Source organism: Rhineura floridana, chromosome 13, assembly GCF_030035675.1.
Source record: "Rhineura floridana isolate rRhiFlo1 chromosome 13, rRhiFlo1.hap2, whole genome shotgun sequence".
Lineage (NCBI taxonomy): Eukaryota > Metazoa > Chordata > Lepidosauria > Squamata > Rhineuridae > Rhineura > Rhineura floridana.
In genome coordinates this window covers 37,540,603-37,562,747 of record NC_084492.1, presented here as the reverse complement: position 1 = coordinate 37,562,747, position 22,145 = coordinate 37,540,603, and the positions used below count along the sequence as shown (strand labels likewise).

At 48.6% G+C, this 22,145-nt stretch overlaps 1 protein-coding gene across 1 annotated transcript in view; it reads left to right on the top strand.

The window, feature by feature from the left end:
- The first annotated feature begins 818 nt into the window (after positions 1-818).
- Positions 819-22,145, top strand: part of CDH15 (cadherin 15) — a 28,077-nt gene continuing 6,750 nt past the window's right edge. Inside the window, exons 1-8 of the mRNA XM_061593795.1 lie at positions 819-1,119; positions 10,624-10,779; positions 14,339-14,494; positions 16,971-17,115; positions 17,967-18,127; positions 18,268-18,396; positions 19,756-19,941; positions 20,869-21,122. Of these exons, the coding sequence (XP_061449779.1) occupies positions 823-1,119; positions 10,624-10,779; positions 14,339-14,494; positions 16,971-17,115; positions 17,967-18,127; positions 18,268-18,396; positions 19,756-19,941; positions 20,869-21,122 (1,484 nt within the window). The 5' untranslated portion in view covers positions 819-822. The remainder of the gene's footprint in view (positions 1,120-10,623; positions 10,780-14,338; positions 14,495-16,970; positions 17,116-17,966; positions 18,128-18,267; positions 18,397-19,755; positions 19,942-20,868; positions 21,123-22,145) is intronic.

Genomic DNA, 22,145 nt, shown 5'->3' with positions numbered 1-22,145 from the left:
GCCTATTGTACAAAAGTTGTATAAAATAAACAGATCCAAAAAAAGGTCTCTGAGCAAATGAAGATAATGTGTGTGTGCGTGGGGGGGGTGTCTCTCTGTCACCGCATAATGCAGCATGCCTAACAGCCCTGTAAATAAAGGGTGCCTAGTCTAGACAAACATTATTTTGCAGGAGACAATCTGGTGCACAATTTTGGATTTGCACAATTAAAGTAAATTAAAGCAGATCCATTTTTTAAACAAACACCACCACCCCCATTTCTGCAGTTTGGAAAGTGACAAGAAAATGCATTGGACTGTGTGGGATGGACAAATGATGAATGGTAAGCCGTATAACCTCCCTGCTCACAAATCAGAAGGGATGCTCAATAAAGGCTAGATACAATCTACACTCTGTGTAAGCTTCATGTAAGCAGATCAAGATGAATGCTGAATAAATAGGTTGTCCAAAGTTGTTTGTTTTTTTAAGTTTTAAAAGGGAGAGAGGAAGGAGCAGAAGATCCAGAGTGGGGTCAGGCCACCCTCTGGCAACACCCTAGAATACATCCATTCTCCACCGTGCTTGTCTCTTGCTATCCAACCAGTCCATAGTGTGGCTCACTGGGTGAAAGACCCAATCAGGAAAGGGCCAAAGAGAGGATCCATCCTCCCTCTGGACCATTGGCCTCCCCTCTCTCTCTGGTGTGGCTGTTGGCATTTAATTCCTGGGGCTTAGCATGTAATTTTTTTTTTTAATTGACTCTACAAACTTTTAGGAAATGGGAGAGCAAGTGTTAATTCTACACACTCTCTTCTTTCTCCAGGGACGTGGGCAGGGGAGAGATGCAGGCCAAGCAGCTCCCAGGCCATCTCTCCCCCCTGCCCCCCCCCGCCACCATCCGGCGTTCCTCTCCCAGGCCCCAGACCAGCCCCAACACTTGTGCTGTCTGTCAGAGCCCGGTCTCGGTTATTTTAGCTCTGTCCGCAGCAGAGACGCTCCGTCTGTGCATGAGAGAAGGAAGGCGACTGAAGCTGTCTGGCTCTGCGCTCTGCCCAAGGCACAACCAGGCACAGCCCCGCACCAAGATGGTCACCCCCTTCTGGCTCCTCTCCTTCCCACTGGCAATGCTGGCGGTTCAGGTAAGCACACGGCAAGGTGTGCGTGTGTGTGAGGATAGGGGAAGTGGGCAGAACAAAACTGACCATGCTGGGTGGGTGGGTATTTGTCCTTCAGGTCATCAGGAACTGGCCCGGTTAGGGGGCAAGGTCTTCATGCGACAGGGTCCTGCCCCAACGGCATTTCCATCTGGAGACCCAGTCAGTGGAGTTCACTCTCACCAGGAGCCATTTGATTGCTGGGTTTGCAGTCCAGAGTTGTTCTTTTTGCCTAGCTTCTTTCTCCTAGACATGGCCAAGGATCCTTAATGGCTTTGCCTGAGCACCTAATTTCAATACCTAAGATGTGAAGCAGGACCAAAGGGGGAGGGTGCCTCTGAGTATGTGCAAAGTGCTTTTCTTTCACCTGCAGCATGAGGTCTGGAGGAGAGGGTGAGATGGTCTTGCAGGTCAGAGGATGATTCTCTCCGGCTGGCACATTGTGGTCTGGATTATGGGGGTGATATGGGGCTGCCCCCCCTCGCAATGGTGGGGGTAGGGCTCCGGAATCTGTTTCTTCTGCAAGTTCCTTCAGTCCTCTCCTTACCACAAGCATTGTTTGAATTATGGGAGGAAAAGGGGGGGGTAACACAAGCCCCACCCCAATTTTAGCAAAATCATGCCCTCCCGAGCATTTGTGAAACTGCGTGAATGAATGCATGCAGTGGCATTGCTACGGCTGGACCTTGCTGGGATCAAAGCCTAGCTGAGCTAAAGATAAGAAAGAAGAACTAGGAACTCTGGTCGTGCCCACGTTCTACATGTGCTACATGACACACACGCCCCAAAATGGGAAGTGAATCGCTAGTAGAATGCGTGGGAATGTACGCATCCATTGCTAAAGGGGAAAAGGGTGGAAGTGTGGAAAGCCAATCGGGATGAGAAGAACTTGATCGGAAAGAAGACAATAATGGGCAGGGGGTGATTCTTTTGGAACTGAACCCCCACCCTGTATGTGCTGGAGTGCATGGGCTCCTGGCTGACAGCAGGTCACTTCTGCTGCCTGTAATCTCTCCTGCCCTGCAAATGTAAGCAATGCCTCTTTTGTTTTTTCTTTTCTTTACATGTATGGGTGATTGTATTTAGCTTTCTCTTTTCGCGCTTGCGTAAAGGTGGGTGCCTTGTGTTTCCAATAAAGCTTTTGTTAATCCATAACCCAACGAGTGTCTTAACAGCACCAAAGTGGAGCTCAGAAGATGAACAGTCTCTAAGGACCAAATTTGTGGGGCCCTAATGAAAAATCTCCTAAAATTGAATTCCTATGTATCATTCTGTCCCTTCACTTGGGCTGGCATTGGCACGCTGGAGCCCACAGGGATTGTTGATGGTTTCCACAGCATGCATGCATGCATGCATGCATCCATCCATCCATGCATCCATGCATCCATCCATCCATCCATCCATCCATCCATCCATCCATCCATCCATCCATCCATCCATCCATCCATCCATCCATCTTTCTTTCCACCACAACGTAAAAACATTTTTTTCAATGTTAAAAAAAAACACTTTATAGTCAGGGGGAGGCTGAGCAGGCATGTACAAGATTACAGTTGCTCATTTAATTATTTTTGAAAATATATTTTCCTTTTCTGCAACAAAATGGTGCTTATTGGCAAGTAGATGTATTTAGAACCAAGACAGCAGAAGCAAACTCTGCTTCATTCCCGTAGCCATGATGGTGCTGTGATTTAAGTGAGCTTAAAATGCAAAGCTGCGCATGCTCAGAGTATTTCTTTTCTTTCAGTCAGAGTTGGCAAACTGTGCTTTGTCCCTTTGTCCCTCTTACATAACAAGAGTATAGAAGGAGTTGTGAATCATGAAATGAGGCGGCCAGTGATGGGAAAGGGGGGGAACAGAAATATTTTGTGTGCTTCAATCCGAATTGAGAAAAACAATGCCCTAGCTGCGTTTTAAGCCAGTAATGTGTACACAGCCCTCAAGTTTCTGGTATGCAGTTGAATCACTTCCACAAAATACTGGCAGTCTGGACACCCCAGCTTTGTTAGGAGAGCTGGCGGGGGGTGGGGGTACCCTGTGGATAGGCACCACTCTAAGAAAATGACCGTACCTCCCAGGAGCTTGGCTTGCTTCTTTCAGTATCTCAACAGCTTCGTGTGAATTTCATGGGTGCTCTCCCCATTGTCTTCTGCTGTAACTGAGGAAACTAAACCTTTGCTGGGAGGCTTTAGATCTCTTGCCAACAGAACTTTTCCGCACCCAGGGGAAAAAGAAAGACAGTTTGCAAGGTGGTTCCATGAAGAAGCCCCAAAAGACTGTTTAGAATGCACATTTAAAACACATGAATTCCCCCCAAAGGATCATGGGAACCGTGGTTTCCCCCTTTAAATGTGTTTTGGATGTGCTTTAAATTAATCATAGGCATGTAGACTGAGGAATTCAGACACTCCAGCTTTTCTGACTCCTGCAAAGGAGAACCCATTCTTTTTATTTGCATCAGGCCACCCTACCGATTCTTGAGTCGTGACTTTTCTCACTGAGAGCTTCAACATAACTGGATTTTTCTCTCCACGCATGCCCCCTGCCCACCGTATCTTGGAAGCCCCTTTGCACTTACGGCAGGTCGACCTTTGGCCCTTCCCCTCCAAAGAGCTGGACGGGAATCACTTGCTTTGCATAATGGCCCAGAGACTCTGGACTCCTGGTGGGGATGGAAGAATCCATCCAGTTTGGTTCTCACAGCTTCTCATTTTCAAAACTTAAATTCAATTCTCCACATTTCTGCAGCAATTTGCGATTTTTTTAAAGACATGATTCACTAGAAAAGACAGTAATGCTGGGCAAAACAGAAGGGGGTAGAAAAAGAGGAAGACCAAACAAGAGATGGATTGATTCCATAAAGGAAGCCACAGACCTGAACTTACAAGATCTGAACAGGGTGGTTCATGACAGATGCTCTTGGAGGTCACTGATTCATAGGGTTGCCATAAGTTGTGATTGACTTGGAGGCACATAACAACAACAACAACAATTAATTTTTATGCACATTTCCCCCTAACGTCAACATTGTTTGGTTGGAAAACTGCACTGCAAAATTTAAGTGCAAATTTCGAAGGATGGCTGCGTTTCGGCTCTCATATTGTTTCAGAAAGAGTGGGTGTGATAGATTCAGCTTTAAATGCAGACTAAATCAAAGTTCTCCCCCATTCCCAATTCCTAGGATGGCACAGGGTCCCCCCCTCCCATCAATAGCCCCCTATTCTTGGGTGGACAACTTTTCTTCGATGATAACCCTAAAGATAAAAGGAGAGAAAGTTCTAGAGTTCTTCACAGAGCCCTCAGTGTGGATGTCTATGTGGAGGAGAGCAAAGGGACTCAAGCTGTGGTGAGCCTGCCACTGGATATCCTCTCCCCCAGCAGCAGTGAAGGAGGCATCCAGCCACCCCTTTGCCCTCCCCCTTCTGCCAGCTGCACACTGAGTCAACAATAAGCGTGAAATGTCTGTGCTGGGCAGCTGGGAGCATAAAAATGCAACCCACCCTAGTGGCCGAGAGGCAGGGGCCTCAGATTCCATGTGGCTTGCATTAGCTCCACTCTACAGCAGAGCTTATCTTGGAATTATGGGGGGGGGAAGCAAAATCCCACGCATAAGGTGGAGGCAGGGCGCACATCCCTCCCCTCCACTCAGGACAGTACATAGTGCTGAATGCATTCACAGACCTCTCTTCATACTGAATTTTTCCATTCTTGCCTACTTGTAAAGGATGCGTTAAGGGTTGATATCTCAAGCCAATTACTGAGATCTTTGGGGGAGTCTCTGTTGGTGGTCCCCCATGGCTCAGATGCATAGCTCTTAACTACTGGAAGCCACGCATTCCGCATTGTGGGGCCCAAAACCTGTGGAACTTCCTCCCGGCTGCAATTAGGCAGACACCCTTCTTGCAGAACTTCAGGCACGTGACAAAGATTTTCCTGTTCCAGTAGGCATTTTAAGATGGTGTTCAGGTTTCTGATTATTTTTTATCTGCATGGCTTGTTTTACTTTCTGCATAGTTTGTTTTTATTTACACCGCTTAGAAATGATTAAGTGGAATATAAATGAATGAATGAATGAATGAATGAATGAATGAATGAATGAGACTTAAATTGGGCCAAGGCTGACCCTGGGTGAGGATAGCCCTGCTGCTTAGGAACCAGAGAGAGTGAGAGAGAGAGTGTCTGCTGAGTCTGGATCTCCCAACTTTATCCCACATCCCGGAGCCAAGCAGAAAATAACCTACCTGGGGTGATGTCCTTCCATGCAATTGCAAACCTGCAAACCCCCAGCCCAAATCCCAAGCCTTTTCATATTTTTTTTAAAACAAAAGGGCCTCTTGGCTTACATGAGCAGGGCAGAGGGAAGGGGGATCCTCTTACAGTAGGGGGTGGTGGAATGTGGCATTCTTTGTGATGCAGGAGGGTGCACGCATGTGCGGCCACACTTCCCCACCTGCTGCTGTGGAATCCAGCACTGGGGTATGGGTTACATTGCAGGGCCAGTGGGCAGCAGGAGAGAAGGGCCGGTGAGGGGGGGTCACATTTGGCAGAGATGCTGCCAAGTGGGTGAGAGCATAAATGGTGTTTCTCATCCAAATAGTGTGGTGTAGTGGTTAGTAGGTCTGTGCACTGGATTTGGCTCCTGAACCACATTGGGCCCATTTGGACTTTTTTGGGTCTCGGCTGAGCTGGATTCTGATAGCCATGGAACATTATGGGCCCCGGGGCTGTCAGGGGATGGGGCATCAGGCTGGAAGAAGAGGCAGCCATGGCTCTCCTTTGTGCCTGATGAGGCAAGGCAGCGATCCTCCAGGGGTGCAGGTGCTGTTTCTTGCAGGGAAGCCCTTTGCAAAACAGCCTCACACAGGGTAAATTGACCCCGCTCTCAGTCGGGAGGTGGGGATGGCGATGCTAAGTCTCCTTCCCTCATCCCACCATATAACTGGTTTTTTTTAACCTGTTTTTTTTAACCCTAATTATACATGAGCCCCACCCCCAAAATTATTTCGGAATGGCTCCAAGCCGGAGTGGGTGGTCCCCGGGTCGACCCTGATGCCGCCTTCTACATTGGAGTGGATAGCGAGGCCTGTGTACAGTGCTAGTGGTGAGAGCATTGAACTCTGACCTGGGAGACCAGGGGGCCCTCCAGGCTGTCACTCTTTTGCGGGAGGGGTCCAAGGGCATACCAGAGCTTTAGGTTTGTGCATGTAAAGTGGGTAAAGGGCTGTGCTGCAAATCCATCTGAAATAGAACTTTTTGCAGTTTGGAAAGTGACAGTGAAATGCAGGATGTGTAGGATGAATGAATGACTAATGGGAAGATGTCTAAATACCCTGCAAGTAGGAAGAGAGAGAAATTTGACTCAGTTCGCATTTAAAGCCAAAACTATCAAATTCGCACTTTTCAAAACAATATGAGGATTTTTTTTTTAAAAAAAAATGCAAATTGCTGCATGAATGTGGAAAACCAAATTTAAGTTTGGAAAAATGAGAAACAGAGAGAATAGAAATGGACAGATCCTTCCTTCCCTGCCAGCAAGCACGAGTGTAGTTGTCCAGGGTCTTGGGGGTCTTAGACCCTTACTTTTTGGGGAGCAGGGTCCCAGCACGGTCCCTATGTCTCCAGCAACCTATGAACCAAACAGCATGAAAGGGGAGCGTGTTAGCCACTAAGGGTCTTCTAACATGCTTCCTTGTCCTGTCCTGCTGATTAGGGCCAATCAGAGTGAAAGGAGGCGTCAGCCACTAAGAAGACTCTTCTCAGTAGCTAGCACTCTCCTCCCCTTTCATTGGATCCTAGGGATATCAGTTATTGTTGGAGAAGGCATTAACAAGGATCTCATTCTCAACCTAGCAGCAAAAAAGGGGGATGAGGGGGTGTGACTGTGACTATCATGAAGGGATCCTGCACTTCTGAATTTCTCACTACACTACTGCCAGCAAGCAAGTCAGGGTGAATGGTTATTGTCTTGTAACCTTTTCATAAGCAAATCAGAGCAAATATCAGGATCTCAATAAATATGTCATTTGGCAGATCCCCAGGGTTCACTTGGGCCAATGAATGTCAATTTTTATATGTTTTACAGTGCGCTGCGAACCAAAAAAGTTTGAGAACCACTGGGTTAGAGTGTCAGACTATGACCTTGGCAGACCAGGGTTCAAACCTGCACTCGGCCATTAAGCTCACTTGGTGAGCCTGTCAGCCTAACCTACCTCACAGGGTTGTTGTGAGGATAAAATTGGGAGGGAGAGAACTATGTATGCCACTTTTAGCTCCTTGTAGGAAAGGCGGGATACAAATGCAAAAATAAAATAAAAATTGAACAAGGCAACCAGTCTCTGGCTAAAGTTTACCAAAGCTCCCTCGCCTATTGAGAAAAACAAGGCAGCTCTGCACTGTTGCCTTTGCCCAGCCGGTGGAGTGCCTGCTGGGATCAGGCCTACAAGCGAGAGGTTCTGGGAAGCAACTCAGCCTGGAGTCTGCTCTGCAAAAGACTCCGCTCGAGGCGCAGACCAAGAGGGTCTCGTCTTAGAAGTGAGGCACCAGGGAATTCCGCCAAAGGAAGATGGGAATTACGTGGGAAAGGAGCAAGAGGAGGGTCATGTCTCTCAAAAATAGAAACAAAAACAGATCTCACAGGGAAGGAATGAGAGGCAGGAAGCTGCAGCCGGCTCCCTTGGGTCAGAAGCTCAGCACAGCGTAGTCTGCACTGTGCTGAAATCAAGGCTGGGATCCTGGCTGGCTCACAAGAAAGGCCCATAGCTCAGTGCTAGAGCCTCTGTTTTACATGCAGAAGGTCCCAGGTTCAAACCCCAATGGCATCTCTAGGTAGGACTGGGAGAGTCCCCTGCCTGGAACCCTTGAGAGCTGCTGCCCGTCAGTGCAGGCAATACTAATGAGTCCGAGTCAGTATAAGGCAGCTTCCTATGTAAGAAGCCCCACGGTCTCTATGCAGCTGCTGGAGCAGGGTGGGGTGGGGAATCAGGGAGATGTGGAGGGGGAAGAGAAGGGGCCAGTAAGCAGCAGCACATTCCCAGCCAGAGCCACCAATGCCTTGCTTTTTATAGCCAACAGGCTCAGCTGGCATCTCACACCCTGATGGGATTTCAGAACAGAAGAGCCCCGAAGCTGGATCAAGCCAAGGGCCCATCTAGTCCGATGAGCTGCTGTCACAGTGGGGGCCAACCTCACACCTCAATTTCATTTCTTTTCTTTTCTTTAACAAAATGTATATACCACATGAACGTGAAGGCCCCTGAGCGGTTTACATTAAAATAACATTAAAATTATAAATAAAATTGTTAAAGACAAGTAATTAAAATATATTTAAAACAAAACAGCTACTAACTAAAATTTTTTTTAAAAGATCAACATCTGTGTGTCTGGATAGGGTTGCCTAAACAAAAGTTGCAAGTTTTAAGTAAGCACTGAAAGGAAAGGCGCCTGCCTGATGTCAATTGGCAGGAAGTTCCAAAGAGTCAATGGGATGCCTGAAAGCAGGACCAGGACTTGGGGTGGAGTTGGGGCTACTTGGCGTGGAGTCGGGGCTACTGTGTTGGGGAGCAAGCTAGGCTTCTTCCTCCTAATAGGGCATGGAAATAAGCCTTATGTACACTGTTTAGAAACTTTGGTGATTAAGTGGTATATAAATACCTTAAACAAACAAACACATTCCATCAGGGGTCCCAACCACTGTCCATATCTCGGCACTACTTGACGGCAGTAGTCAGGCTGTGTACACCCCCTCCCCACATATTTAAATCACATAACTACCCCCAAAGAATCCTGGGAACTGTAGTTTATTAAGTGTGCTTGGAATTGTAGCTTTGTGAGGGGTAAACTACAGTTCCCAGGAGTCTTTGGTGGAAGCCATGCGCTTTAAATGAATGGAACCCCCCACCTTGTTACCTGCTTCCCTGTCAATTGTGGCATTACTGTTTGGGCTCTGCAGCATCAAACAGGCTCCTTCTGGTGCTCTCGTGCCTTCTGAGCTGGATATGGCCCTTCTTCCAACTGTCTCCAGGACTGTAGGGCCCTTCCCCCAAACACTGCAGACATGCAGCTGTTCCCCACCACAAAAGGGTTCTTGGGTTACCAGAGGGGAATGCACGGCCCGCACCTGGCTCCTAGCAATCACTGCAGCCCACAGCAAGAGCCTTTCAGCCTTTGGTCCTTGTGAGATAAGAGCAGCACATAACAGCCCTGTAGCTGGATCGGGGCAAAAGAGGCCCATCTAGTCCGGCATCCTGTTCTCACAGTGGGCAACCAGATGCCCCAACGGGAAGCCTGCAAGCAGGACCTGAGCGCAAGACCTCTCTCCCCGCGTGGGATTCTCAGTAACTGGGATTCAGAGGCACATTTCCTCTGATAGTGGAGGCAAAGCATAGCCATCGTGACTAGTATGTATTTATTTATTGGATTTGTATACCGCCCCATAGCTGAAGCTCTCTGGGCGGTTTACAACAATTAAAAACATTAAAAACAAATATACAAATTTAAAAATACATTTTTAAAAAGCAATTTAAAAACACATGCTAAAATGCCTGGGAGAAGAGGAAAGCCTTGACCTGGTGCCGAAAAGATGACAGTGTTAGCGCCAGGCACACCTCGTCAGAAAAATCATTCCATAATTTGGGGGCCACCACTGAGAAGGCCCTCTCCCTTGTTACCATCCTCCGAGCTTCCCTCGGAGTAGGCACCCGGAGGAGGGCCTTTGAAGTTGAGCATAGTGTACAGGTGGGTTCGTGTCGGAGAGGCGTTCCATCAGGTAATGTGATCCTAAGCTGTGTAAGGCTTTATAGGTTAAAACCAGCACCTTGAATCGAGCTCGGAAACATACAGGCAGTCAATGCAAGCAGGCCAGAATCAGTTTTAAATGTTTGAACCAGTAGACAGTGATCCCCTTATCCTCTATGAATTTGTCTGTCTTCTTTTAAGTCCACCCAAGAACTGATTGTACACCCAAGTTCTCAGCCTGGTTGTATCAGATGCTGGAGCTGCATGTGGATGTGGGAGTTAGGGGGTGAGGGGCTTGCCAAGCAGGGACTGTGAACTCTGGAGAAAAAAGAAGAAAGGCTTGGGGAGGCTTGTGTCTAAGCTGGAGGGCTCTTAGAGAGGTCTTGGTTTGTCTCTGCTATGGAAGCTTTGACATCAGAGGGCTCTGCAAACTACTTACGGCTTCACAGCATTGAATCAAGAATGTTATTTTGTCAAAACTATGTTCCTAGACCTCAAGGATGCAGAGAAAAGAAGCGTCAGTTCTGCTAAACTTTCATTTTGCAATATTTATAGCCTGCTTTTTCTGCTAAAAAAAAAATGACCAGCCAAAGCAGCTCACACAGAACACAAAACCATCATAAATGTAAAACCAAAACAGCAAACAGTTTTTGAAAACTGTAACAGTAGGAGAGAATGCAGCAAACAAGACAGTAACCCTCTGAAGTCTTCATTATGGCATGGACTCTGACATGGCTTTTCTGTTTTTCTTGGCAGGATGTCTGTGGCTCCAAAGAGGAGCTCCCTGATAGAGTCCCAATACTGCATCTAAAGCCGCAGAAGGATGGAACGGGAAGGGTTAAGAGGGCATGGGTGATCCCCCCCATCAGCGTGTTGGAGAACCATAAACGACTCCCCCACCTTTTGGTGCAGGTAAGGAGGAGAGTGGGCAGCTTGGCGTTCAACAGTGGTGAACGACAGAGGGCATTCAGGAGAGCTTTGAGGAGCAGCAAAGCACACACCCCGCCTTGTGTGATGCTTCTGCAGCCGCTCCTACTCCCTCCTTCCATCCCACCGAGGTCTACCTTTGGGCTTCCCACTGAGGATCCTGTCTCGGAAGGAGGTGGGTGGACTGAACAGTCACTCTCCAGCTCTAAGATTCTCGGCAACAGATTTTGCTTGGATGCTGGGCTCCGTCTGTTGCCATGTGTCAATAGGATGCTAAGGGAGCTGGGAAATGTTGCTCTGTGAGGGGCAAACTACAGTTCCCAGGATTCTTTGAGGGAAGCAAAGTGCTTTAAATGAATGGTGTACACAGGCACAGTTGCTCACTGCTGGATCGAATGCAGAGGCCACCACCTTCCTTACAGTCACTCAGCCATGGTTTGTGGTTCCTCTCTCTATCTCTACTTCTGTGCCTCTAGAGCAGCCTTTCCCAACCAGTGTGCCTCCAGATGTTGTTGGACCACAACTCCCATCAGCCTCAGCCAGCATTGCCAATGGTCAGGAAGATGGGAGTTGTGGTCCAGCAACATCTGGAGGCACACTGGTTGGGAAAGACTGCTCTAGAGAGACAAGGCAGGTTAAAAATGAAAATTGACCTCCACACAAAAACACAGTCTGACGACATGCATCCTTCAGTACATACAGGTGCTCACCTCCAGGCACACTTGCTCATTGTACCATGAAGGTCAGCACAAACCATTTCATGGGCATTTGGCATTGGTCATGATGAAAACACGCCTTCATTTGCCATGGCAGGCTCACACTCATCTGTTGCTGACATGCCACGCGCCGACACGGCAGCCATTCCTTGCACAACAGCACATGCGTTCACAAGTAAAGTGGCCCACCCCTTCCAAGGACATTGCACCGTGCATCAAGCCCTGGAGGGAGAAGATCACAGCTCAGCAGCAGAGCATCCACCTTGCATGCAGGAAATCCCAGGTTCAATCTGCAATGGCAGCTCCAGGAAGGGCGTGGAGAGGCGCCGGCTTGAATCATCAGGAGAGCTGCTGCCAGCTAGTGTTGAGATACTATCAAGCTAGATGAAATAAGGCAGACTTAAGAACATAAGAACATAAGAAGAGCCTGCTGGATCAGGCCAGTGGCCCATCTAGTCCAGCATCCTGTTCTCACAGTGGCCAACCAGGTGCCTGGGGGAAGCCCGCAAGCAGGACCCGAGTGCAAGAACACTCTCCCCTCCTGAGGCTTCCGTCAACTGGTTTTCAGAAGCATGCTGCCTCTGACTAGGGTGGCACAGCACAGCCATCATGGCTAGTAGCCATTGATAGCCCTGTCCTCCATGAATTTGTCTAATCTTCTTTTAAAGCCATCCAAGCTGGTGGCCATTACTGCATCTTGTGGGAGCAAATTCCATAGTTTAACTATGCGCTGAGTAAAGAAGTACTTCCTTTTGTCTGTCCTGAATCTTCCAACATTCAGCTTCTTTGAATGTCCACGAGTTCTAGTATTATGAGAGAAGGAGAAGAACTTTTCTCTATCCACTTTCTCAATGCCATGCATAATTTTATACACTTCTATCATGTCTCCTCTGACCCGCCTTTTCTCTAAACTAAAAAGCCCCAAATGCTGCAACCTTTCCTCGTAAGGGAGTTGCTCCATCCCCTTGATCATTCTGGTTGCCCTCTTCTGAACCTTTTCCAACTCTATCATATCCTTTTTGAGATGAGGCGACCAGAACTGTACACAGTATTCCAAATGCGGCCGCACCATAGATTTGTACAACGGCATTATGATATCGGCTGTTTTATTTTCAATACCTTTCCTAATTCTCGCTAGCATGGAATTTGCCTTTTTCACAGCTGCCGCACACTGGGTCGACATTTTCATCGTGCTGTCCACTACAACCCCGAGGTCTCTCTCCTGGTCAGTCACCGCCAGTTCAGACCCCATGAGCGTATATGTGAAATTAAGATTTTTTGCTCCAATATGCATAATTTTACACTTGTTTATATTGAATTGCATTTGCCATTTTTCCGCCCATTCACTCAGTTTGGAGAGGTCTTTTTGGAGCTCTTCGCAATCCCTTTTTGTTTTAACAACCCTGAACAATTTAGTGTCATCAGCAAACTTGGCCACTTCACTGCTCACTCCTAATTCTAGGTCATTAATGAACAAATTGAAAAGTACAGGTCCCAATACCGATCCTTGAGGGACTCCACTTTCTACAGCCCTCCATTGGGAGAACTGTCCGTTGATTCCTACTCTCTGCTTTCTGCTTCTTAACCAATTCCTTATCCACAAGAGGACCCCTCCTCTTATTCCATGACTGCTAAGCTTCCTCAGAAGCCTTTGGTGAGGTACCTTGTCAAACGCTTTTTGAAAGTCTAAGTACACTATGTCCACTGGATCACCTCTATCTATATGCTTGTTGACATTCTCAAAGAATTCTAATAGGTTACTGAGACAGGACTTTCCCTTGCAGAAGCCATGCTGGCTCTGCTTCAGCAAGGCTTGTTCTTCTATGTGCTTAGTTAATCTAGCTTTAATAATACTTTCTACCAGTTTTCCAGGGACAGAAGTTAAGCTAACTGGCCTGTAATTTCCGGGATCCCCTCTGGATCCCTTTTTGAAGATTGGCGTTACATTTGCCACTTTCCAGTCCTCAGGCACGGAGGAGGACCCGAGGGACAAGTTACATATTTTAGTTAGCAGATCAGCAATTTCACCTTTGAGTTCTTTGAGAACTCTCGGGTGGATGCCATCCGGGCCCAGTGATTTGTCAGTTTTTATATTGTCCATTAAGCTTAGAACTTCCTCTCTCGTTACCACTATTTGTCTTAGTTCCTCAGAATCCCTTCCTGCAAATGTTAGTTCAGGTTCAGGGATCTGCCCTATATCTTCCACTGTGAAGACAGATGCAAAGAATTCATTTAGCTTCTCTGCAATCTCCTGATCGTTCTTTAGTACACCTTTGACTCCCTTATCATCCAAGGGTCCAATCGTCTCCCTAGATGGTCTCCTGCTTTGACTTCTATGTTCCTCCGAAGCTTGCTTGGAATTTAAGTCAAGCCTGGTCTACAGATGGGGGACAACACCTGTGGAGCCTTCCAGGCCGGTCTTTTATTGCAGGTGCATTCTGCACCATTCTGCTCTTGCTACAATAATGGTGCATTCACAGTGGATTTATTCTGCTTTACCTCCCCCAGTGCTATCACATTACTGCTGTCTGGAGGGTTATAGTGCAACAAAAGGGGGACGAAAAGAAAACAGAACATTTGCGGCATAAAAGGAGGACGTTACAGGATATGCACTGATTGGCCGTGAAGGAGTGTGACCACTGCAAAAGTTCTGCAGGTGTAAACCATATCGAAAGTGGGAGCATGTATGACTGCCCCAATAACATCAAGAGCACAAATAATTGTGAATGTACAACAAAAAAGATGTCTAGAGGGGCCCACCCCAAAGGTCTAGAATAGGTGAACTGCCAGCCCGTTCCCACTCCACAGGGTCTGTCTCCCTTTTGTAGATTAAATCAGACAAGCAGCAGCCCGGCGGTGTGATCTACAACATCAAGGGGCCTGGAGTGGACGAAGAGCCCAGGGACATCTTCACCATTGATAAACGCAATGGGAAGGTCTACCTCAATACCATGCTGGACCGGGAAAAGAATGACCGCTTTCGGGTAAGGAAAACCTGGGGCTCCGTTTGAGTTACGGCTCACTGCAGCTCAGACCCAGAGTGCGTGTTTTAAATGTCAGGGCTGAACCCTGGAACACATGTAAATAATGGTGATAAAAGTGCTTCTGAGCATGGGCAAAATGTATTTCCCTGAGCAGGTTGGTAAGTGGGGCAGCCTGATGGAACTGTGTGTCATCAGTCCTGAAAGCTCTGCACCGGCTGCCAGTGAGCCTCCGGGCCCAATTCAAGGTGTTAGTACTAGCGTACAAAGCCCTAAGTGGCTTGGGACCAAAGTATCTAAAGAAGTGTCTCCCCTAGGGTCAACCATCCTGGGGCGTATGATTGATAGGGGAGGCTCTCTTGGTGATGCCGCCCCTGGCTGCTGCCCGGTTGGCATTGACCACTGACAGGGCCATCTTGTTAGTGGTTCCCCATCTGTTGAACGCCTGGTGAGAAATTTAAAAGCATTCCTGTTTACCTAGGCATTTGATGGTCATGGCAACCATGAAATTAGTCACAGTGAGGGCATGCAATTGCTTTTCCATGTTTTTAGATGCTCTAAACGTTTTCAAATGTTTCAGATGGTTTTATATTGTTTTAAATATGTTTTGCTTTGATTGCACTGTTTTAACATTTTGATGTCTGCCACCCTGGGCTCCCTTTGGGTGGACGTGACGGATCCAAATGTAATGAATAAATGAATAGACACAGCCGACCCTGAGGAGTCTTAAGACAACAGCAACCAACATGGTGCCCTCCAGATGATGTTGTACTACAACTCCCACACTGGCTGGTGCTGACAGGAGTCCGACAACACCTGGAGGGCACCGCATTGGCTATCCCTGATTTAAGATGAAAGGGATAGTGTTTACAGGCCCAGAGGATATTAAGGCCTGAAGAATGCCCAGAAATGAATGAGCCCAATGTGACAGGTAAGTCTAGCCATCAAACATAAGAACATCAGAAGAGCCTGCTGGATCAGGCCCAAGGGGGCCCATCTAGTCCAGCACCCTGTCCTCACAGTGGCCAACCAGATGCCCATGGGAAGCCTGCAAGCAGGACCTGAGCGCAAGAGCACTCTCCCCTCCTGTGGCTTCCAGCAGCTGGTATTCAGAAGCAGACTGCCTCCGACTACGGAGGTAGAGCATAGCCATCCTGGCTAGTAGCCACTGACAACCTTTTTTGGTCTAATCCTCTTTTACAGCCGTCCAGTTTGGGGACCATCACTGCCTCTTGTGGAAGCAAATTCCACAGTTTAACTATGTGCTCAGTGAAGATGTTGTCTGCCCCGAATCTTCCAACATTCAGTTTTGTTGGATGTCCACGAGTTCTAATATTAATATTTCTCCATTGCATGGCATCATTTCATGCTCTGCCCGCTCCCAAGCAGAGGCAATACCCACCTCGGTCAACAGCAAGGGTGGGATAGAAATTTTGGGTTGAGGCGGACAAGTGAGGGCCTTGTTGCAAGGGGTGGCAGGACCATGGCAGATGATGGGATGGCAGGAGGTGGGGAACAAGTCTGTGCCACAGGCCGGCTGGCAAACCAGCTCAGCACTGAGCACTCTTCAGGGATGGTGGTAAAGTTGGTCACTAGCTTCCAGTTCCTTATTTGCACCAGAGTTGGAAGACAGCTCAATCAGAAAACTTTAAAAGGAGCTACAGTGTATAGTAGAGTGTAGTGTAGAAAAAGAGGAAGGCCAAACAAGAGATGGATTGATTCCATAAAGGAAGCCACAGACCTGAACTTACAAGATCTGAACAGGGTGGTTTATATCGGATGCTATTGGAGGTCACTGATTCAAGGGGTTGCTATAAGTCGTAATCGACTTGAAGGCACATAACAAAAACAACAAAGTGTATATAGAGAGCCAGCGTGGCGTAGTGGTTAGAGTGTTGGACTACGACCTGGGAGAGCAGGGTTCGAATCCCCACACAGCCATGAAGCTCACTGGGTGACCTTGGGCCAGTCACTGCCTCTCAGCCTCAGAGGAAGGCAATGGCAAACCCCCTCTGAATACCACTTACCATGAAAACCCTATTCAAAGGGTCGCCATAAGTCGGGATCGACTTGAAGGCAGTCCATCTCATTTTCCCCCCAAAGTGTATACGTCTCCCAAAATAAGTGTTAGTCTGCCCCATATCAGATGCACAATCGTTCTTTTCTAGATATTTTGGCTGTTAGGACATGGGGGTGCCACGGTTGACAGTGTCCTGCACCCAAAAAATCACTGGGCCGGACCCAATTCAGTGCTGTCCCATTGAGGACACTCTCCTGGAGGCATGGCTGTATAATTTGGGGTGTTCCTTATCTGGGGTCATCATCATGCACACATTTGTGAGCTTTGCCCCAAATCAATGCTTCTGACTGAAGATTGTGATTGTAGGTCTTAAGGGGACAGTCTCCCTGGCTATGGTGCAAAGTTTATTTTGACTGCAGCCTAATAATAGCTGATCCCTCCTACTCTGTCTGTGCCTAGCTCAAGGCCTTTGCACTGGACCTGGGGGGAGTGCCCCTAGAGGACCCCACGGACCTGGAGATTGTGGTCATGGACCAGAATGACAACCGTCCCCTCTTCCGGCAGGCCATCTTCACTGGACATGTGGTGGAAGGAGCTCTCCCAGGTCAGTGAGCCAGGCCCACATGTGCCTCCTGCTTAATAGGGGCGGGCTAGTTCTCTGACTTAACTGGGCTCTAACTGGGGGGTGGGGATGGGGAATTGCAATGCAGGGCATCCCATCCTAGCAGTCCAGAGCCGCAGCTTCCTTTTGCCCCTGCCAGTCCTCCAACAAAGGGGCTGCTGGTGTGAGACCAGTAGTGGCGAGGGCAGTGTATTTGGGCTGTGTACACAGCATATGTTTCAAGCAAATGGCCCAAACATTTCCGGGAACTGTGGTTTACCCCTCACAGAGCGACAATTCCCTTTACAGACTACAGTTCCCAGGATTCTCTGGGGGAAGTCATGAGCTGTAAACGTGTGCAGGCATACTTAGAAACTAAATGTCTCGCTAACTTCATTGGGATTTTCTCCCAAGTACAGTTTCCAGTTCTCCTGACAGGGAGGGGCTTGGGGTGAATGGGTGGGGCCTATGAGGCAGGGGTGGAGTCTAGTTGTGCCTGGTGGAAGCAGGCGTCTGGGGAGTCCCAGGGTGGAGCCTGATAGATGTGGGGACAGTAAAACAAAAGCTTCCAGCAGGTCAAGCAGGAAATAGCTCAACATTCTTGCCCCCGAGATTTCTGTCCTTATTCTGGGGAATCTTGACACTTCAGGTCAAACCCTGAGACCCATCAATGCTGCTGATGAATAAACATGCATGGGTTTGCAGCATCTCCCGGTAAAAGAAGATCAGGTGATGGGAACAGCTCTCCCTGTCTTAGACTTTGGAGAGCTGCTGCCAGTCAGAGTTGACAACACTAGGCTAAATGGGAAAAGCAGATTATCCAGGTGGAATAAGGCAACTGTATGCATTCCCAGGTACCTTTGTGATGAAGGCAGAAGCCACAGATGCTGATGACCCAGAGACAGACAATGCGGTTCTGAGATACTCCATCCTGGAACCAGAAATGAGTGAGATCTTCAGAATGGACGAGCAGTCAGGGGAAATTCAAACTGCCCAAGCTGGGTTTGACCGAGAGGTACAAGCCTGTCTGTGTTTCCCAAGAGGGCAGAATGCTGTCGGGGTGGTCAGCAGGTGCCAAAAACTAGGTCATTCTGCATATTGTACTGCCTCCTTGGCTCATACTTCCTTCCTCATACTGTCACCAATTCCTGGCAGGTCGTGGGCATTTACAACCTGACGCTCCAAGTGGCAGACATGTCTGGGGAGGGTCTGGCCACCACGGCCACCGCGGTTATCTACGTGGATGACATCAATGATAACCCGCCCGAGTTCACGGAGAAAGAGGTGCGGAGCCCAGCCACAACTGACGAGACAGCAGGCAGACCTGGCAGAAGAGGAGGCTATAAAGGACCCCTGGGCTCTTCCCCCAGTTGAATCGACTGCTCTGTTCTGTCTTGACGATGACGGGGGGGGGGGATTTATTTAATTATTAAATGTGTTTGCCACTTTTCTGCATGCATATGCGTACTCAAAGCGACCTACAGTTGACAAAAAATTGAAAGTAAAAGATTAAAAATTAATAAGAAGTTAAAAACACGAACAGCACATAAGGCGGTGGAGGGACCCTTCTTGGAAAGGTTTAGGGAATCACTTACGTTTAAAGGCAGAGGGGTGGACTGTTGGTTCTCCTTCCCACTCGCTCTCCAGCATAACAAACAATCCGCTCCAATTGTGGAACAGATTATCAGTACCACTGAATCAGAGCACGGTCCACAGAATGCGACAAATGAAGGCCATGCTGAGCTGCTCCTGCCAAGCTGCTTTCCAGCATCTAATTAATATTTTTTTCATTATTATTTAGTTCCTCCAAAGAGTTCTAGAGGTCACATGTAGTTCTGTGCCCTCCCCCTTCCCCAATTTATTCCCCCAACAACCCTGTGAAGTAGGTTAGGCTGAGAGATGGTGGCTAGTCCAAGTTCACCAGGCGAGCTTCATGGCCGAGTGGGGATTTGAATCCAGCTCTCTCCAGTGCTTGCCCTTTGCTCCATCCACTACACCACCTTGGCCCTTTTATTTCTAGGAAAACTATTCATAAGGTGCTTGAATTATGAAGGGAAGGGGAAAGGTACCCTTTATGAAATCCACAACCCTCTGTCTCCCCACTGCCACTACCTCATCATAATCCCTTAGCTTTCTAAAAATTAGCACAAGAGGCCTTCTGCAAAGGCCAGCGCTCAGCCCTTGCCAGGAATTTGAGTACTGTCGTTAGATGCCTTGTGGGTGGGTGCTTTGGGAAAAGTTGCACTGAAGTTCTAAGACTTCGAACCTGGACAGAGCCCACCTGACCTCAGTGTCCTCAGGATAAAGAGAAATCTCAGGGGCAGAGGCGAGGGCTGGTTTCTACGTGCCCTGCTGAGCGCTTTCATCGTTTTGCTCCAGGACCTGCCAGTCCTCTTCCCTGCTTCCATTTGGCACCGCTAGGCTCTGCCCCGAGGCCCATCAGGCTCCACCCCTGCGCAGAGGTGTAAAAGGGTTTCTTGGTTCAGCAGAATGGCCACTTTTATCGACTTTAATTCCTCCCTTCAGTCTATGGGCCCCACCTTCAAAAACCAGAGAGCCAAGGGGAATACAGTGCCCTCATGAAACATGCAATGGCGGCTATAGCTGAGTCACTGTACAACAGCACGTTTTTCTCCCTTACAGTTCTCCATGGAGGCCCCTGAGAACAAACAAGGTGTGGTCATTGGGCGGGTTCTGGTCCAAGACAAAGACCTGCCTGGCTCTCCGAACTGGCTGGCCAAGTTCACCATCCTGGAGGGTGATCCCAACGGGGCTTTCGCCATCCACGCCGACCCCCTCACCAACGACGGCGTCCTCTCCCTGGTGAAGGTAAGGCTGGCACTCGTTCAGACCCATCCCTGGAGCCTGTATAGAGTGCCAGGCTCAGACAGAACAGTGTGCAAAGCAGTGTGTGCTTCTGAGCATGTGCAGAGTATATCCCACTCGCCTCTGAGTAACCACAACCTCACTTCTTCCCCCATATCTGGGTCTAGACTTTGAGGCGAGAAGGCCTTCCAGCCTGACTCTCTTTGTAGAAATTAAATAAAACCAGGTGGTCTCAGCTTTTAAACAGGCAAAGTAATGATAAGGAGAGTACCTCTGTGTGCTGAGTAGGGTTGCCAGGTCCATGGCCTAAGACTGATCCTGTATGTTTAGGAGAAGAGAAAGTCAGCCAAGTGCAGGTGTTCTTGCAACCCTGTAATGGGAAGAACCACAAGGTGGAATTCTCCCTCCCCCCTGCACAACTTTTAAAGATACAAACGACCTCTTGGAGGCCAGGCCTGGCAACTAAGAGGTCTTCTGTATCTTTAAAAGTTGTGCAAGGGGAAGGGAGAATTCCAGCTTGTGGTTCTTCCCATTACAGGGTTGCAAGAACACCTGCACTTGGCTGACTTCCTCTTCTCCTAAAGATACAGGATCAGTCTCAGGCCATGGACCTGGCAACCCTAGAGCTGAGGGCCTTTCCATCGGCACAGGGTGTCTGTGGCCAGCCACCACCCCACTTGGAGCAGGGGAGGGGCATTCTGGAGGCATAAGACATGATGCACGAGGCAGATATGAGCTCTTGCACCTCTTACTTTGGATGTCAAGTGCTGTTTGAACCCCCAAAGCAGGACATGGCAAGGGAGGGGAATGCGGAGAAAAAGCTGAGTGCCAGGGATGCTGGCATCATCCCAGGGATTTTCAGCAGTGGGCACACAAGGGGCTGTAACCCCCCCAACCACAAGTTCACCAACTCTCTGTCCCCATCATCAGGCCCTCGACCACGAGGAACAGGACCGCTTTGAGCTGCTTGTCTCCGTCCAGAACCAAAGTCCGCTGGAGCTGGCCGCCCCAAAGGCTGCCAGGGCCTTGGCCACAGTGCGGGTGCAGGTGCTAGATGCCAACGAAGCCCCCTTCTTCCAGGAGAATCCCTGGAGGGGGAGTGTGAAGGAAGGCATGCCGCCAGGCACAGAGATCACCCTCTACCGTGCAATTGATCCGGACACCTTCCAAGCCCAGGAACTCAAGTGAGTGGGGCCAGAGGGGTCAGGCAACCCTCCAAGGAGCTAATGCTGATGAGGGGGTGATTTTAAGGAGAAAGGAAGCAGAAGAGGCCCTGGGTTCTGTTGCTGCTGCTCTGGGATTTTGTGGCATTCTACCTGTCCAGAAATTCAACACTGCAAGAAATCCAGCCATGATTCGCCTGTTTCGCGTTAAAAACTAAGTTGTTGGCCCTGATGGCTGAGAAGAAAAATGCAGCAACCTCTAGAAACATAAGAACATACAGGCCAAGTTCACACCATACATTTATTCCAAGATTGTTCCACTTTAAACAGTCATAGCTTCACCCCAAGAATTCTAGGAAAGGTAGTTTGCGAAGGGTGCCGAGAGTTGTTAGGAGACCCCTTTATTCCCCTCATGGAACTACAATTCCCTGAATGGTTTAACAGTCAATCCCTGATCCCAGAGAACTCTGAGGAGTGTGGCTCTATGAGGAGAATAGGAGTCTCCTAACAACTCTCAGCACCCTTCACGAACTGCAGTTCCCAGGATTCTTTGGGAGAAGCCATGACTGTTTAAAGTGGAATAAATGTATGGTGTGAATGTGGTCATGAAGAGCCCTGAAGCTGAATCAGGCCAAGGGGGGGGCTGGTTCATGTGGTCCGGCACTCTGTTCCCACGGTGGCCGACCAGATGCCCTAATGGGAAGTTCGCATGGGGAGCTGGGCACACGAACACTCCCAGCAACTGGTCTTCAGAAGCATAGTGAGTAGAGGCAGAACGTAGCCATCATGGCAACATTTTGTATCAGCCTGTCCAGGCCAGGTGACCCTTCCACCCCTGAATAACTATCATGCAGGCCCAGCTGGCCTCCCAGATATATCTGGGGTCAGAGAGACCTTCCAGAAGTGTGACATCCTGGGGAGTGTGACTTTGCCTCTAGGAGAGAAAATGCTGTTCCTGCTCACACATAAAGACACACACACAGCATCTCTCTCTCTCTCTCTCTCTCTCTGTCTCTCTCTCTCTCTCTCTCTCTCTCTCTCTCT